General features: G+C 39.9%; 1 protein-coding gene across 1 annotated transcript; it reads left to right on the top strand.

Annotated features, from left to right (window-relative positions):
* The first annotated feature begins 282 nt into the window (after positions 1-282).
* Positions 283-12,702, top strand: LOC149200845 (uncharacterized). Its single transcript, XM_089401097.1, has 2 exons — positions 283-1,827; positions 10,921-12,702. The coding sequence occupies exons 1-2, from the start codon at positions 283-285 to the stop codon at positions 12,700-12,702; spliced, it is 3,327 nt and encodes a 1,108-aa protein (XP_089257223.1).
* The last annotated feature ends 6,455 nt before the right edge of the window (positions 12,703-19,157 follow it).

Below are 19,157 nucleotides of genomic sequence, written 5' to 3'. Positions count from 1 at the left end.
TAATCTAGTGGAAGTCCTCAATAGAGCCCAAAAAAAATACTCATTAGGGGTTCAAATTGGCAGCCAATGGGATGGGAAATTCATCACCAAAGACAGTAAAAAACGGGGAAGGAAAACCACTCTGGAAAGAACCATCAAGATAGGAGAAGTGTTGGTAGAATCAGGCCGATATGCCAAGTTAACCAAGTACTTCAATGCCAACCCCAAACCTTCTCAATGAAGTTGATCTCATGGAATATTAGGGGGCTCAATAGCCCAAGAAAAGGAAGATTACTAAAAAACATGCTCATGGAGGAAAAACCTACCATTCTCTTTCTGCAAGAAACAAAATGTAACTCGACAGTCTTGGAAAAAATAGCAGCAAAGGCCTGGCCAGGAGGGTTAGTAACAGCTGTTGATGCTCAGGGTGCGTCAGGAGGACTTGCAGTGCTCTGGGATGCGCGAGTGATTCAACTGGACAACATACATGCAAATAAAAATTTCATTCAAGCTATATTTCACATAATTGGCACCAATATCTACGACCATATGACAAATGTGTATTTCCCTCAGGAAACCCTGCACAAAGTTGAAATTCTGGACACCTTGACGCAGCTGAACACAGAGAGGATGCACCCGTTATGGATATCCGGAGGTGACTTTAATATGATAGCAACAATGGAGGAAAAAAAGGGAGGCAGATGCAGAATCAATAGAGATGGATCCATATTAAAAGACTTCATTCATAACAACTGGCTGATTGATCTCCCTTCAAATAACGGCCTATTCACTTGGAACAACAAGAGGGCAGAACCAATGCAAATAGCCTCTCGTCTTGATAGATTTCTGATATCAGATAATGCAACTCACTTAGGAGGAGAATTCATTGCCTCTATCCTTCCTGTCTCAGGCTCTGATCATTGGCCAATAGCCCTCCATTGGAATCGACCTGGCTGCAGTATTAGGCGCCCCTTCCGGTTTGAGGCTTTTTGGTTATCTCATCCTGAATTTAATGAATTTGTCAGAGCATCTTGGCTAAAGTTCAATCCTACGGATGGCACCAAAATGTCTATATTCCAACAGAAGCTGAAATATCTCAAAGGGGAAATTAAACGCTGGAACCAATCCATTTTTGGCAACATCTTTAAAGCTCAGGAAACCCTCAATCAAGAAATGAAAATCATTCAGCAAAGGATCATCACAGAAGGACGCTCTGAAGAGCTAGCCAAGAAAGAGCAGTACATAGAAAATCAAATCCTTGAAAGAGCTTTACAGGAGGAAACTCTCTGGAGGCAAAAATCAAGAGTTAGGTGGCTGAAGGATGGTGAAAAGAATACGAAATTCTTTCACAAAACTACGGTGCAAAGAAGAATGAACAATCAAATTTCCCATATCAAAAATGAACAAGGAAGTAAAATTGAAACCCATGAAGGCATTGAACAGGAATTCCTCAATTACTTCAAAAAGGTGAATCAAGAACCTAACATAGATCGAACAGAGGCCATTGATAAAGTCATCAGACATATTCCCAAATTAATCACTGAGGATCATAATCTTCTCCTTCTCAAGCCCACAAGCCTTCAAGAGGTTGAGACTGCTGTGCATCAGCTAAAAGCAGGGAAAGTGCCGGGACCAGATGGATTCACCTCAAACTTTTTTCACCATTTCTGGGATTTAATAAAATGGGAAGTCTGGCAGGTCGTGGAAGAATCACGTACTTTGAGATGGATGTATCCAGGTCTGAATGCAACATTTATTGCATTAATCCCCAAAGCAGAGGAATCCAATACTCCGGACAAATACAGACCGATTGCTCTATGCAACATCATATACAAAATTGTCTCCAAGGTTATAGCTTCCAGATTGAAGCCTTTGCTTCCCCTTATCATCTCTCCAGAACAATCTGGATATGTAGAAGGACGACAGATCACGGATGGAATTATTTTAACTCATGAAATAATCCACTCCCTCAAGCATTCAAAAAAACCAGGTATGTTACTCAAAATTGACTTATCTAAGGCTTGTTGGCATTATGATTCAAGTGTTGTCCTTGATGGCAACTCACTCAGAGGATGGTACAGGTGCTCAGAGGTTGGTACAGGTGATGGCAACTTAATCAGAAGACAGATCCACCATGCCAAGGAAGTTCATATACGCATGTTCGTTAAGCCCAAGTCGCGTGTACACGCTAGTTGGATTCAGAAAAAGCGCGTGTATGTGGAAAAGTATCTTTGGTCCATGGTGGTTAGTCCTTGGAAGTTGTGCCTATGATTTCGGACCATTGTGTCTCGACGGGCGTGTCGATCCCTAGTTTTGAAGTTGATGGTATTATGTTACTATGGTTTTGGCTCTTGGTATTGAGCTAGGCCTAAGACTATATAAGGAGAAGAAGATCATTAGGCAAGATTATCTTTCGACAAGGCTTGAATATCTAAGAGAGAGAGAGATCTGATATGCAAGTTCTAGGTTGCTTGATCTAAGCCAAGGAGAGATCACATCGGTTGATGGAAGACTAGATCTAAGGATAGATCGGGATCTAATGGTTTGAAATGCACTATCATGATATGGTTGATTATGCGTATTTCTAGATCTGCATATTGTCGCAATGCTATGTTCTGGGTCTAACTAATGTCTGGTACAGCTGCAAATTGAGAAAGTTTATTTTTAGATCTGTACGCAGGTTGGCTTCGGTAAAAGCGCGTGTATACGCGGGTTTTGCTCATTGAAGTAGCGTATATCTTTTGAAGCTTGATTTTGGGTTTACAGTGGGGTCTGACTGTTATTGCAGAGTTCTGTAGTCTGCTCTGTGTTCTGGTAACTGGTGATTGACAGGGTTCAGTGGTTCAATGATTCAGAGTTTGGTTGTTTTATGCTTCAATGATCTGTTGTGGAAATTGAATGAATTGTGGTCTTCAGATTGTAATGTTGTGCTTCAGGAATATCCAAGTCTGAAAATGTATGAAAAGTGATACCTGAAAGAAAGAAGATTGTAGGTCAGCACCTACGTACTAGTATCTTGGCTAGTACAAGAGCAAAGGGGGTTGGAGCTCCCTTCCAAGGAAGTTTGGAGAACGAGAGAAGGTTGTAGCCTTCTGCAGGTTGTAGCCTGCGTACTGGTATAAGGCTGCACCAGTACAAAATATTGTAAACTGAAGTTTCATATTAAAGAAAGATAGAGACAACTTGCAGCAGGTGGTTTTCACCCACATTGGGTTTCCACCTTATATCTTGGTGTTCATGTGTGTGGCTTTTGATATGTTCTGTTATACTGCACATGTTTACTGTTAATGTGGTGAATAATGTCCTGATGCACTTAACTGAAGAATAAGCTAACTAAATTGTGAGTTTTCTTCTTATACGCTGTTTTACTTAGTCACAGTAGCGTGTACACGCTGGTTCACTTAACTGAAGTAGCGTATATGTTTCTGAGCATTGAAAAGTTTGATTGATCTGATAATACTGATTCACCCCCCCTCTCAGTATTATTTCCAACAATTGGTATCAGAGCAGGTCCTTCAGAGAAGCTTGATCGCTTGAAGGTAGATCATTCATCATGAGCAACTACGAGAAAGAAGCATCAATCAGGCCACCGGTTTTTGATGGAACAAATTTCAATTATTGGAAGGTAAGAGTTACTGCATATCTTCAATCTCTTGGTACAGAAGTTTGGAACATTGTAGAAACAGGCTATGCTTTTCCTTCAGCTACTCCTACAGATCCAGCTGAGAAAAAGACATATGAAACAAATGCAAAAGCAGTCAGTACTCTATTAGGAAGTATATCCCAAACAGAATTCATGAAGGTCATGCACTTCAAATCAGCAAAAGAGATATGGGACAAAATGATCACTAGCTATGAAGGAGATGAACAGGTAAAGGAAGCTAAACTTCAAACTCTCAGGATTCAATATGAGACTCTCAAGATGTATAATGATGAAAGTGTGGCTAATTATTTTCTTCGGGTAGATGAGATTGTTAATTGTATGAAAAATTTGGGTGAAGAAATAAAAGAGACTATAGTAGTTCAAAAGATTCTAAGATCATTATCCCCCAAGTTTGAATCTAAAGTATCTGCAATAGAAGAAAAGGAAAATCTCAAAGTTCTCACTATGTCTCAGCTACATGGAATTCTAACTGCTTATGAAATGAGAAAGGGAGGTCCATCAGACAGAAGGGAAGCTGCTTTTAAGGCATCAGGAAAAGAAGATTACTATGAAGCAAGCCATGTTCCAGAAGAAGAGGAAGAATCAAATTTTGTCAGAAATCTTCAAAGGGGTGCTGGAAGGTTCAGAGGTAAGCTACCTTTCAAATGCTTTGCTTGTGGAAGAGTAGGTCATTATGCTGCAAAATGTCCTTATAAGGATAAAGGAAAAGAACCTGCTAGATGGAACAAGAAACAAAGTGCAAATAAGAAAAGCTACTACACCCATGAAGATAGTGATGGCTTATCAAACAGTGATGAAGATGAACAAGGTAATAAATATAAGCTGTTAATGGCATTTGAAGATGATGATTATGAGGATGCTGTAGATGTGGATAATCTCTATAATGAAATTACTAGACTCAAGAGATGCATAGAAGAAAAGAGTGTGATCATTGATACTTTGCAATTTCAAATTGATGAAAAGGAAAAACATCTTGAAAAACTAGAAGGTGAAATTGTTGGTCTCAGAAAAGAAATTGAGAAAACAAAAGCTATTAATCTTAAGTTTGTCAAAGGATCTGAAACTTTGGATGAGATTATCAATGTGCAGCGGTCTCCTCTAAACAAGACAGGTTTGGGCTATAATGGAGAAACCTCTCAAGCATCCACCTCAAAAAGTTATCTTGATGCAGCAAGAAGAAATGAGCAGAAGAACAATGAAGATAATCAGGTAAAGCAGGGACGAATTACAAACAGAAACTATCAGGGACAATCCTTCTTAAGGGTGAACAAAAGCTACAACCAACCACAGGTAAAATCTTCTCAGTTTGGCACAAGAATAGATGAAAATAGAAATTACAATCAGTTGGCTGGTAGATTCAATAACCGCAGAAGCTTCTTCAATGGACAATGCTTTTCTTGCCATAACTTTGGTCACAAAGCAGCTCAATGTGTTGCATATAAAACAATCATGACTAGGGAAGCTCAAAAACAAAGAAGTATGACAGGGATTACAAAGAGGACCTATAACAACTTTTCGGTTCTTGAAAATGAAGTTGAATGTTCTATTTGCAATAATTTTGGTCATAAAGAATCTGAATGCAGGAGCAGGTTTCAGGAGAAAAAGGAACAAGCCACGAGCACCAAAAAATGGAGAATAAAGGAACCTCAGACAGAAAGATGTGGGATAGCTTTTTATGCAGAAGGACAGGAAAATCTATGGTACATTGACAGTGGATGTTCGAAACATATGACAGGTGATAAAGAAAAACTTGAATCTTATTCTACTTTAGAAAAGGGAAAGAAAGTTTCTTTTGGAAATGATACTCCTGCAACTATAAAAGGAAAAGGTATTGCTCCTTTGAAAGAAAAGGTCAAGGCTGGAAATGTTTTGTATGTTGATGGATTGAAGCATAATCTTCTAAGTGTCAGCCAGATGTGTGATCAAAAAACCGAGGTTATTTTCAGATCGAATGGATGTCTTGTTCGTGATCTTGATACAGGTAAAACAGTTCTCAAAGGCAAAAGAACTCCAAATAATCTGTACATATTTGAAGAAGGACAACAACAATGCTATCTTAGCAAGGATGAAGAGCACTGGTTATGGCATCGAAGGTTGGGACATCTAAGCTTCTCACAAATAAGGAAAGCATGCAAATATCAGGCAGTTCGCGATCTTCCAGATATCAAAATTCCAGACAACACCATATGCAAATCTTGTCAGTTTGGAAAGCAAACCAGAACTAACTTTCCAGAGAAGGAAGGATCAGCTAGCTTGCCTCTTGAGCTAGTCCATACAGATGTATGTGGTCCATTTAGGAAAAGGACACCTCGAGGAGAAGAATATCTGATATTATTCATTGATGATTTCTCAAGGTTTGTTTGGTTAGGGCTTATGAAGCACAAAGATGAAGCATTCGAAAAATTCAAATCCTTCAAAGCATTGGCTGAAAATGAATCAGGACACAAAATTAAGTGCCTCAGATCTGACAGAGGTGGGGAGTTCACATCAAATGAATTTTTCGATTTCTGCGATGAACATGGGATAAGAAGAGAATTCTCTACAGCTAGAACTCCTCAGCAAAATGGGGTTGTGGAAAGAATGAACAGAACTATCCAACAAATGGCTCGTGCTATGCTCGATGAATCAGGTACTCCTGCAACCTTCTGGGGTGAAGCTGCACATGCTGCTGTTATCATTCTTAACAAAACAAATGTCCGAGTAAACAGCACTCAAACACCTCATGAGCTTTGGAGTGGTAAAACTCCTTCCGTGAAGCATTTCAAAATCTTTGGGAGCAAATGTTATATTAAGAATACTGATGAGCAACTTGGCAAACTTGAACCTAGAGCAGATGAGGGCATTCTTCTTGGTTATTCTCCACATAGCAAAGCATACAAGTGCTACAATAAAAGACTTGGCAGAATTGTTGACAGTATTGATATAGTGGTTGATGAGAAGGGATATATTCCTAGGCAAGTTCATCATGAAGACATTGAAGAAGATGAAGGTTACTCTCAAAGGCGAAATGATGAAGAAGAAGAACCTCAAGAAGAAGAAGAATCTCAAGAAGAACCAGAGGAGCAGACAAGAATAGAAGAGAAGACTCCATCCAGATATGTCCAAAAGAATCATCCAGAAACTCAGATTGTGGGGCAGAAAGAAGCAGGAGTACAAACAAGAAGGACACTTGCAGAAGCTTCAAGCTACTTGGCACTACTCTCCTCCATTGAACCACAAAATGTGAAAGAGGCATGCAAAGATGAATGTTGGGTCAAAGCAATGGATGAAGAACTTGAGCAAATCGAAAAGAACAACACTTGGGAATTAGTTCCTAGACCAAAAGATAAGAATGTAATAGGAACAAAATGGGTCTTCAAGAATAAATTAAATGAAAATGGAGAAGTAATTAGAAACAAGGCCAGACTTGTTTGTAAAGGGTATGCACAGCAAGAAGGAATAGATTTTGAAGAGACCTTTGCTCCTGTGGCAAGACTAGAGGCCATCCGAATGTTCCTTGCTCTCTCAAGCTTTCAAAACTTCAAGGTATTTCAAATGGACGTGAAATCAGCCTTCCTGAATGGAGACTTAGAAGAAGAAGTATATATTGAGCAGCCAGATGGTTTCATTCTTGGGAATGATCCAAACCTTGTATGCAGATTGAAAAAGGCACTCTATGGGCTCAAACAAGCTCCAAGGGCTTGGTACTATCGGTTGGACAAATATCTTCACCAACAAGGCTTTTCAAAAGGATCAGCAGATAGCAATCTCTATATAAAAGTTGAAAATAACAAATTGCTAATTCTTGTTGTTTATGTAGATGATATTATTTTTGGCAGCAATGAAGAGACTATGAGTCAAAACTTTGCCTTGGTTATGCAGAAAGAATTCGAAATGTCACTTCTTGGAGAATTGACATATTTTCTTGGATTGCAAATCCAACAAAATGAAGGAGGTATCTTCTTGTCTCAAACCAAATACCTCAAGCAGATCTTGAAGAAGTATGGCATGGAAGAGTCAAAGCCAGTATGTACACCCATGGTTACAGGATGCAGCCTCAGTGCAAATGATGAATCAGCAGCAGTTCACCAACCCACTTATAGATCCATGATTGGGAGTTTGCTTTATTTGACAGGTACTCGACCAGATATTACACATGCAGTAGGAATGGTTGGAAGATTTCAAGCCAACCCAAAGGAAACTCATCTTCAGGCAGTCAAAAGAATCTTCAAATATCTTCAAGGGACCCAAAACTATGGCTTATGGTATCCTAGAAATACAGATCTCACTCTTCATGCTTACACAGATGCAGATTGGGCTGGAAGTGTGGATGATAGGAAAAGCACAAGTGGAGGTGCTTTCTTCATGGGTTCCAGATTAGTATCTTGGTTCAGCAAGAAACAAAGTTCGATTGCCTTATCTACAGCTGAAGCAGAATATGTGGCTGCAGCATCTTGTTGCACACAACTTCTTTGGATGATGCAGACCTTGCAGGACTTTCAAATCACTTGCACTCCACCTGTCTCTATCTTATGTGATAATACAAGTGCAATCAGCATTTCAAAGAATCCAGTCATGCACTCAAAGACCAAGCACATACCAATCAAGTACCATTTTCTTCGGGAACAAGTGCTTGAGCAGAAGGTCAAGTTGGAGTATGTTCCTTCTAAGGAGCAAGTTGCTGATATTCTCACAAAACCACTGCCCAGGGAAACTTTTGAATATCTCAGACAAAAGCTGGGAGTAGTTGATGCTTCATCCTGTTGTTGAAGTTTGTTTGTTCTACAGAAAGTTGGTATACGCAGGTTACGGAAGGGATATGCGCGTATATACGCGGATTCATGCTGGGTAAGTCGCGTGTATGTTGGACGCTTGTTGCAGAAAGTATATCCGCGTACATACGCTGTTTTATACAGGAGAAATCGCGTATATGAAGTTCTGAACAGCAAGGGAAAACTCTGGAGTTCTGAACAGCAATGGGAATGTCAGAATTCTTCAGGCACAGTTTCAGGGGGTGCAACAGGCACAGGTTCAGGGGGAGCAGCTTAAAAGTCTCATAAAGCATTGTTGGCATTCAGATGTTTTGGTTGTTGGTTTCAGGAGAAGGAGCTCAGAAAGAAATCCTGGTTGCTGATCTAACAAGATGTTTATCAGATGCTGCTGGTGCCTTTCCTAAGTCTTGGTCTAGATCTGTTGTCTCTATGTCATGTATCTCTCTTGTCATATCTCTTTTATGGTGTCAAGGTCATGTAACGGCCTATGTTGGTTTCCCCACTATGCCTGGGATGAATGCTGTAATATAATTGGTTGTTTCTGATATGTCCCCTCTTGGTAGGGAGTATGGATGTATGTATTGAGTCTTTTGGTGATAGGAAGGTCCCTTATGGTGTATAAGTCTTGGTTCTTGTTGAAGAACATCCTTTGCAGATCTGGCCTACTGTAAGGGGGAGCACAGCCCTTTGCCCTTGATGTCAAAGGGGGAGAGTGACTTGGTGTGGTGGTTGCCATCAAGTCCAAAGGGGGAGATTGTTGGCATTATGATTCAAGTGTTGTCCTTGATGGCAACTCACTCAGAGGATGGTACAGGTGCTCAGAGGTTGGTACAGGTGATGGCAACTTAATCAGAAGACAGATCCAGCATGCCAAGGAAGTTCATATACGCATGTTCGTTAAGCCCAAGTCGCGTGTACACGCTAGTTGGATTCAGAAAAAGCGCGTGTATGTGGAAAAGTATCTTTGGTCCATGGTGGTTAGTCCTTGGAAGTTGTGCCTATGATTTCGGACCATTGTGTCTCGACGGGCGTGTCGATCCCTAGTTTTGAAGTTGATGGTATTGTGTTACTATGGTTTTGGCTCTTGGTATTGAGCTAGGCCTAAGACTATATAAGGAGAAGAAGATCATTAGGCAAGATCATCTTTCGACAAGGCTTGAATATCTAAGAGAGAAAGAGATCTGATATGCAGGTTCTGGGTTGCTTGATCTAAGCCAAGGAGAGATCACATCGGTTGATGGAAGACTAGATCTAAGGATAGATCGGGATCTAATGGTTTGAAATGCACTATCATGATATGGTTGATTATGCGTATTTCTAGATCTGCATATTGTCGCAATGCTATGTTCTGGGTCTAACTAATGTCTGGTACAGCTGCAAATTGAGAAAGTTTATTTTTAGATCTGTACGCAGGTTGGCTTCGGTAAAAGCGCGTGTATACGCGGGTTTTGCTCATTGAAGTAGCGTATATCTTTTGAAGCTTGATTTTGGGTTTACAGTGGGGTCTGACTGTTATTGCAGAGTTCTGTAGTCTGCTCTGTGTTCTGGTAACTGGTGATTGACAGGGTTCAGTGGTTCAGTGATTCAGAGTTTGGTTGTTTTATGCTTCAATGATCTGTTGTGGAAATTGAATGAATTGTGGTCTTCAGATTGTAATGTTGTGCTTCAAGAATATCCAAGTCTGAAAATGTATGAAAAGTGATACCTGAAAGAAAGAAGATTGTAGGTCAGCACCTACGTACTAGTATCTTGGCTAGTACAAGAGCAAAGGGGGTTGGAGCTCCCTTCCAAAGAAGTTTGGAGAACGAGAGAAGGTTGTAGCCTTCTGCAGGTTGTAGCCTGCGTACTGGTATAAGGCTGCACCAGTACAAAATATTGTAAACTGAAGTTTCATATTAAAGAAAGATAGAGACAACTTGCAGCAGGTGGTTTTCACCCACATTGGGTTTCCACCTTATATCTTGGTGTTCATGTGTGTGGCTTTTGATATGTTCTGTTATACTGCACATGTTTACTGTTAATGTGGTGAATAATGTCCTGATGCACTTAACTGAAGAATAAGCTAACTAAATTGTGAGTTTTCTTCTTATACGTTGTTTTACTTAGTCACAGTAGCGTGTACACGCTGGTTCACTTAACTGAAGTAGCGTATATGTTTCTGAGCATTGAAAAGTTTGATTGATCTGATAATACTGATTCACCCCCCCTCTCAGTATTATTTCCAACAAGGCTTTTGATAGTCTAAGTTGGACATATATTCAAAAAATCCTTAATGCCTTTGGTTTTGCCCCTTCCTGGGTTAGATGGGTCAGTAATCTTTTATCCTCCTCGTTCTTCTCTATTCTCATCAATGGCATCCCGTCACCCACATTCCGTCCCTCTAGGGGTATCAGACAGGGAGACCCGCTCTCGCCTTTTCTGTTTGTCATCTTAGCTGAAGGACTAGGACGCAACATCAAATCGGCTCTCCTCTCTCAAAGCCTCAAAGGTCTCTCTTTTCACCATGCTCCCTCCTATTCTCACCAGCAATTCGTGGATGATAATATGCTTTTTGGTCATCCTTCTGTTCAAGAAGCTCGTACCTTCAAATCCATTCTTTCAAACTTCTCTGATGCTTCAGGAGCCCTCATTAACAAAGTCAAGTCTCAGATATTCTTCTTTAATACCCCTCCTCTCACCCAAAGAGCCATTGCCCGCATTCTAGGCTTCACCATTGCATCCCTTCCTTCTAAGTATCTGGGCGCTCCCTTAATTGCCTCTGCTCTCAAGCATTCCTCATGGAAAGACCTTTTAGAAAAGCTTGAAGCTAGACTATTCCTATGGACCCACAGAGCTCTTAATATGGCCAGCAGGTTGGTGCTCATTAAAGCTGTTCTTCATTCCATGCCTCTTTACCTTTTTTCTATTCTAGCTGCACCTAAGTGGGTTCTTAAAGAAATAAAGCAGCTTCAGCGCAACTTCTTATGGGGTAATTCAGGTCCAAATCGAAAGTGGGCTCTGGTCAAATGGGAGAATGTCTGTCTCCCAAAGAAAGCTGGAGGTATTGGGCTAAGAGACCCAGAACACAACAATATGGTAATGGGTGCCAAAATTTGGTGGAGATGGCTCTCAAATCCCAGCACTCCTTGGGCCTCCCTATGGACAGCGAAATATGCGAGAAATACACCCATAGAGGATAGAATTAGAATGTCAGAAGTAAGTAAAGGTTCAGTCATCTGGAACTCAGCCATTCAACACCGAAATCTAATACAAAAGCATAGCTTCTGGGATGTGAAGGATGGCAACACAACACGTTTTTGGGAAGACTCATGGCAGCAGCTTCCAAATCTCAGAGACACTCTCTCCAACCTTCCAGAACAAGATATAAATCAGTACGATAAGGTGAGTCAATTTTGGGACTCACTCTCCACACAAGAATACAGAAAGTGGAAAGAAGCTAGTCAAATAATACCGCACAGCACGGAGCAAATTCAACTCTCTCTTTCCTCAGAACTTCAAAAACGAAAAATCCTATTATCGGCAGGAATGGATATTCTCAGGTGGGGATACGAGGAGAAGGGCACTTTCACCACCAGAGAAGCATACAAAGTCATTATCAAAGACAGGATAATCAGAGATAATTTATGGGATAAGATTTGGAATTCATCTATCTGGCCGAAGGTGTCTACTTTTCTGTGGCTTCTGTCTCATAACAAGATTCTCACATGGGACAACCTCAGGAAAAGGAATTTCTCTGGGCCCTCCATATGTCCTAACTGCAAACAGGAAGAGGAATCAACATTACATCTAATGCAAACCTGTCAGCTAGGAAGGAAATTGTGGGAAAAGGTTACATTCCGCTGTCAAAAGGAAGGCAGAGTGCATGGGGACATTAAAGGCACTCTTCGCACTTGGAGCCAAGAGCCATATCAAAGCAGACTCTTAAACACACTGTGGCAGCTTATTCCTGGTTTACTAATGTGGAATATATGGAAAGAGAGAAACAGAAGAATCTTCAAAGATCAATCACTGTCTATTGAGCAGATATGGACTGGATTACACCAAAATATTAAAGAAACCCTGTCTATTAAAGCCTGGTCCCAAGAAGATTTCCCATCAATCCCGCAAGAACAAACTATCTGGGACAACTGGAAGATTCACTTAGATCATCCGCTCTCTTCTAATAACAATTCCACAAGGTATCATAATCCTCCAGCAAGTTGGACTCCGCCGCCAATAAACGTGTTTCAACTTAACTTTGACGGAGCTTCGAGGGGTAATCCTGGGAAAGCGGAGCCTTCAGAAATCATCAGGGCACTCCCCTTCTAACATTTTTTGGCTCAAAAGGCTGGAACACCAACAATGCAGCGGAATTGGAAGGATTATGGAGAGGGCTTAATCTTGCGCAAGACAGAGGTTTCTTTCCTCTAATTGTTGAAGGGGACTCACAAATTATCATCGATATGGCCTCAAAACTTATGCAAGGATCCCCCATTCATAAAGTCAGCAGCAGCTGGAGAATGGCTCCAAGACTTGAGCTTCTAAACCAATGGCTTTCTCATCACCAAGCAATCTCCTTCAAACACATCAGACGGGAAGGGAACAAGTTGGCAGACTTTCTTGCTAATTTAGGAGTGGACACCGAAATGGATTTCTTCGAAGGCCCTCTCTCCAGCATAGCCTCAGAGAACCAACTCTCCGACTTTCATACCATTGTAAAAAATGACATGTATCCGAAGGAAGATACACCCCCGGATGCGGGTGTAATTACTGCGTGTTAAACACAATGCATGCGAAAGCGGCAGCTGTCCACACACTTGGACGGATCCAGCAGTTTACAGAATGTGAAATTAAGGCTCTGGTCACAGCATTTATGGTTCATTCGATTCGAGATCTTCAGACAAGTGATTTAATCATGGCGTGCTCTCTGATGTTTGCAGCGGACATCTGCAATCCGGTTTTCCTCTGCTCGTTATGCTTTCCGCACCCCTGTGCGGCTCAGGGTGTATGGAAGCCCCTCTGGTTTCTTAACCTGGTTTATTCTGCCTGTGTCTGGTCTATTGATTTGGTTTATTCCGCCTGTGTCTGGTCTACTCACTGGGTTTATTCTGCCTGTGCCTGGTTTCTTAACCTGGTCTATTCCACCTGTGGCAAGTCTAGTAATTTGGTTTATCACGCAGGTGTCTGGTCCATTAACTGGGTTCATTCCGCCTGTGTCTGGTCGCCTTCCCCCCAGCTTCGGTCTTCCTATTTACCCAAGCTGCCTGCGCACCCTGCAATGGCTCGTCGACGCGGCGTCCCTCGGCGTGGAAGCAATTCTGGTTCTCGTGGAGTTTCTCGGGGTCGTGGTGGCTCTGCCCCTCAAAGCATCACTCCTTTAGCCTCTGCCTCTCCATCCTCTCCGCCCTCTGATCATTCTCGGCCCTCTCTGAATAGTTCCTTTCAAACTACCCGGTTCAAGTTCAGAAGTAGGCTCAATAAGCCTCTAATCTCAGCCACTATCACTGTTATCTTCTCGGAGGAGGAAGATGAGCTTATGAGCTCGGATGACACCTCCAGGGCTCAGTCTCAGTCTCAGGATACGAGCGACTTTCAGGGTGACATGGCTGGAGTAGTCCTCAATGACACTTCCATGCAGCACGAGGATGGCCTTCAGGAAGACCCTCAACCCCAGCCAGCTTCACCTCAAGAGCAAATTCTTGCTTGTGAACCAGCGCGCCTTTCTGGAAGCGTTCTGAATCTTGTTATTCCTCCAGAAGGCAGTATGATGGGAGCTGAAGACAATGAAATGGTGACCTGGATTGGCTCCCCCAACCAGGCAAACGTGGACGCGACAGGCTCTCCTCCGCAGGTTTAAAGACTTCTGGCTCAAATGCCATGACAACAATCCCTCTTCTGATTTCTGGTACTCGTGTTATGTTTCCATGGTTCTTTCTGTGCATGTCTCCGGCTTCTTTTGATATCAGCATGAAATACTACAGTCTTCAGGTCAAAAGTCTGGTTTTGGATCTTTTTGTAATAGCAGTTTTAAAGGATAGTATTTTTGTAAGTGATCAGCTACCTCTGAAGCATAGATCACCTATAGGACAGTCTAGTTTTTTGTCTCTCAAGCTCACTACAATTCTCGCTTCTAAAACTCTCAATTTTGTAAAAGGAATGAAGCTTGCTATCTGCAAAAGTCTTTTTGGCGATGGGCAGGCTACGACCCCCTCAGAGGTTTAATCCTCTCTGTAAATATTTTTATCTTTTTAATAGAATAGTCTTTATCCAGAAAAAAAAAAAATATTAATACCATTTAGATCAAGAGGATATGTTTGGAAGTGTTGTGCCTCAAAATTGTAAGTGGGCTGAGCTACCTCCTTGTGTGGGTTTGGAAATGGTAGTATAGGGAGTTGAGTGGGAGTGGATCTTTGAGATGGATGTGGTTGAGGTTGCAGTTGTGGTGGAGGTGGATGATAGGGATAACATGTAGTTGGATATGGAGGGTATTGAGGATATTGTGGATTTCTCTGATAAGGTTCTTGCCAACTTAGTTGCCAAGATTGGCTTTGGGGTTGATATGGCCAAAGATTCCAAGGAAAGGGTGTGTTCCAATTACTTTGAGATGGATGTGCATAACCTTTAAATTGTGAGTTAGTCTCTTTCATCATACGAGGTTGACTAGGCTTCCATGGTCCTCTTGGAGCTACAAAACATAGTTTCTTTGGTGATTGACTTGCTCCATTGTCCTCTTGGTAAACTTCCTTCAACCTTGGTAATGATGGGAAATATTTAATAGAATGTGATTCTACATGGACAACAAAAATATCAACATCTTCTTTTTCCTCATCTTTCATTCTTAACATTTCTACTTGTTCGCTAAGATTGCTAATATTCCTGTTTTAAAGTCATCAAATAAATTTCCAAGTTTAGCTTGACTTACTGATCTTGATGCTGATTTACTTACTCTTTGCCTTCCTCTTGATATGTGTTTGCATGTTTCACAGACTTCTTCAAATGATAATTGGTATACATCATCTCTACTCATGAGATCAAGAATATCAATCCAATCATTACTAATTGTTCTAAGTATGAGGGTTTTTAGTGTGCCATATCCTAAATGATGTAATTTTTCCCTCTTAACATTATACATGAATCTCTCTATTAGATCCTCAAGGTGATCATTTTCTTTTTGATTCATTCTAAAGATTTCTTCCTTAAGATCAAGATCTTTATATTTTTCTAGAAATATATTTTTCATATCATTCCATGATCTTATTGAATTAGTCCCTAAACTCATGAACCATTTAAGAGATCTATCTTTCAATGTTTCTAGAAACAATCTCAATTTTTGAGTGTTTAATATGTAACCATAAGATCTACAAACAATTTCAAGTTTAAAGAGAGAGTTTTCCAGATCCTCTAACCTCATACCATGGAATTTTGGAAGAAAAGATGGAGGGATGTTCTTCATGTGCACACTAACATTAGTATCTTGAATGGAAAATCCAAGAGGATCTTCCTCATTGTCATCATCTCCATCCATTTCTCTTACCTCCTCTATCACCTCTTCTTCTTCTATGTGCAAAAATGAATGGTGATGTGGCTCTTACTGCACCACGTGATCAAATGGGGGGGGGGGGGGGCAGGGGTTTGGTGTTGGAGATTATTTTTTGAATAAGAATGCTAATGCAATGCAATTTTCTATCCTTGAAATGAAATATGCCTAATGCAATTTTTTGTTTTTGTAGAAATTAAAAGGAAATGAATCAACAAGGGAAGAAAACAATGCATACTTTTACACCTCCTCGAAAACAATGCCAAAAAGTGATGAGCCTCAGTATTGTAATAGGAATGTTGAAAGTCCAAAGGCTACCACCTTTAATTATCAACCTAGGGTTCATACAAACTTAAGAGGCATCAACACTATATGTGCAACATATAATGCATCCTTATTTCACTGTCATGACGTAATGGAGTGAATGTAATGAAATCAAATCCTAAATTAACTGCAGTAATGGAAATGCTCGAAATGGAAACCTTAACCTATTCCATGAAAGAAAAATTATTCTAATTGCATAAATTAAAGACAATGAGCTAAATATAAATCATTGCATTTCAAATATTTTAGATCGATTTTTAGAGTTCATTGGATGTGACAATCAAGAAAATCATTATTGTATTATCCAATTCATAAATCTGTCCATTAACCCAAATTGTTGAGATGTTTTTCAAGGGTAAAAAGGCAAGTCCTAAGTCGTATTTAGTCTTTCATAATCATGGATTTAGAGCCTAGGGGTTATGATTCAACCCTAAGGGACAAAAAACAATATTTTTTGAGAAAATTTGGGCAAGTATATACATGCTGGAAGAGTGGTACAGGAAGTTACGGGATTTGCTACAGGAAGATATAATTGATCGAATGAAAAAGTAAGCCAAATCCAAATTGGATGGGACAATTTTTTTATATTGAATAGCATATCTTAGGTATCCCTTCCAAGTGGAATCACTAAAAAATACTGCTACTAAAAAATGCTAAAAAATAACAGAAAATTACTAGTCTAAAATCTGAAGATTCGAAAACTAGTGAGCTAGTTAATCTATCAAATTCCTAACCTAATCAAGTGAAAATGAAATGGGGTAAATTTTTTATTAACTTGAATATTTTTATGATCTAATTCAAATGGAATCAACTCAATTGAATCTCATTAGCATGCTCTAAAAAATAGCAGAAAATTACTACTATTTTCCACAAGGGACTTCCAAAAACTTAGATTTTGGAATAAACAAACTAATCCAAGTAGCTCAATGATTAATATGACCTTCCAAAGTTGTTCCAAATATGAAATGATACACGTGATCCTAAAAAAGAACTTAATTCAACCATTTAACCCAATCCTACAACAAGAAACAATTAATATTAAATGCACAAATAGGAAAAAGCAAGAACAAGAGATGCATGTGAATAAAAAGCGAAAAGAAGAGAAGTAAATTATACAAAAGGGCTCTGAGGATTGTCAGATGTCCAAGCCTAAGGAAAATCAGAGTCATATGAAGGATACCAAAATTTAGAACGTGAAAATGGTACCAATCTTCATTATTTCCATCAATACAATTACATCCTAGCAACAAATGAAAGTGGAGTTGCAAAAATACAAGTGTTCTCCATAAGAAGACTAAGAAAAACCAACCCCTAGAGGAAAAATTGAATTGGTACTTATAAAAAATGTTTAGGAAGAGTTCCCCATGAAAGGAGGAATATTTCCCCTCCAAAATCCCTCAAATAATGGATCTGGTTCCCAACACTAGGAATATGCATTAAATGATAAGGAACACATTCCTAGATTTTCTCAATCATTGGAGCTCCAAAATTTGTGTAATAATTTTAGAATATATTGTTTATTTATTATCCAATATTGATCCTCCTGTGGTAGGCAGCAAGTCCCTAAATCATCTCCTCCTCTAAATCTTCATAATCTTCCCAATGTTCTCACAAAATTCTACAAAAATAAATAATGTTAGGCACAAATATGCAATTATCCATAAACCTTCCTAATGAACATATTAAAGTTAAAAACACGTTGTATAATGCAAAAAGAGAGGTTTAATGTGCTGAAGAATGGCCAAATGGGCCTTAATTTATGTCTAATTTAGAGGCTCATCAGTAGCTTCAATAGGAATATTTGCAGCTAACCTTTTCCATGTGTGTTTTTCTAGCTCGTTTGGACATGCATGGCTTTGCATGTTGGTGTATGGTTCTCTTGCTATCTATGGTATGGTTTTTCTAGGTTATGATAGTGGCTTTTAGCCTAGACTTGCCTTTTTCGAGATTATATGGTGTTGGGATGTCTAATTCAGTTTTTGAGCTTTGGTTTGTCGGATGGATTTCAGAATCCAAGGTGGGTGTGGTCTCAAATTTCGTTCGCAAAGGCCTAGGAATCCCTTGACCGGTTTTGGTGGGATACATGGTAAAGCCTGAGGGATAAGTCTCGATTTAGGACCTACTGATATGGGTTTGGATTGCGGTAAATACTGAAAGATTGGTCTTGGTTTAGGGCATAGTGATCCAAGATTAGATTGCCATAATGCTGGAGAGACAAGGAGACGAAAAAGTCCCCAAGGATAGTGATGGATTTCGGATGGAATTTCAAGTTTGGTTCGGTTGTGATCAGAGGACTGATTTTGGTGTGATCACGATTTGATGAGGGTGGAGGTGGTTTAACCTCTAGATTCCCTTGGTTTTTATTGGATTGGTTGTTCTATGAGATCCCACATTCATGCTTAGAATATGGCACAAGGGTGATAGGATGAAAGAGAGTTTTGGTTAAGCCATGTCTACGGTTGGGTGGTACGTGGAAGTCTTGAACCTGGTCGGATTTTCCTATGATTAATAAAAGATAAGTTCTCTTACTTTTGCACTTGTTCATATGTGGATTTAATGGTTTTCATATCTCTAATATTTATATGGTTTTATGCTAGTTATAACCATGGTTATATGACTGGTTCATGTCATTTTTATTTCATGTATTTACTTGTAATTACTAAATTGATGGATGCAAGACCTAATTGATGTTGTAACAGTTCAATGGAGAAGGTGGTGATCCTTCTGGTTATATTTCATAAGTGCTTCCAGTCATTCATACTCGTCTTGTATCATAGAACTGTAGGTTGCATTGATTCCAAGTGTTTGACAGAATGTTAGTGCCGATTGGGGATGTTGAGGCCTAATCCTAAGGTTGATTTTGATTTATTAGTACCGTCCTCATGACTTTGATGGATTATGGATGTTATAACAAGTTTTGGGC

Source organism: Pinus tabuliformis, chromosome 2_1 (assembly GCF_031772625.1).
Source record: "Pinus tabuliformis cultivar Carrire ecotype Pingquan chromosome 2_1, CPIR1, whole genome shotgun sequence".
In the NCBI taxonomy this organism is placed as follows: domain Eukaryota; kingdom Viridiplantae; phylum Streptophyta; class Pinopsida; order Pinales; family Pinaceae; genus Pinus; species Pinus tabuliformis.
This window is presented reverse-complemented; position numbering and strand designations above follow the sequence as displayed.

What these genes read in the sequence shown, in the direction of transcription:
- LOC149200845 (XM_089401097.1), top strand. Translation starts at nt 283, where the DNA reads ATGCTCATGGAGGAAAAACCTACCATTCTCTTTCTGCAAGAAACAAAA. An exon ending in TATACAAAATTGTCTCCAAG is followed by an intron (nt 1,828 to 10,920) that starts GTTATAGCTTCC and finishes TATTCTCACCAG; the next exon opens with CAATTCGTGGATGATAATAT.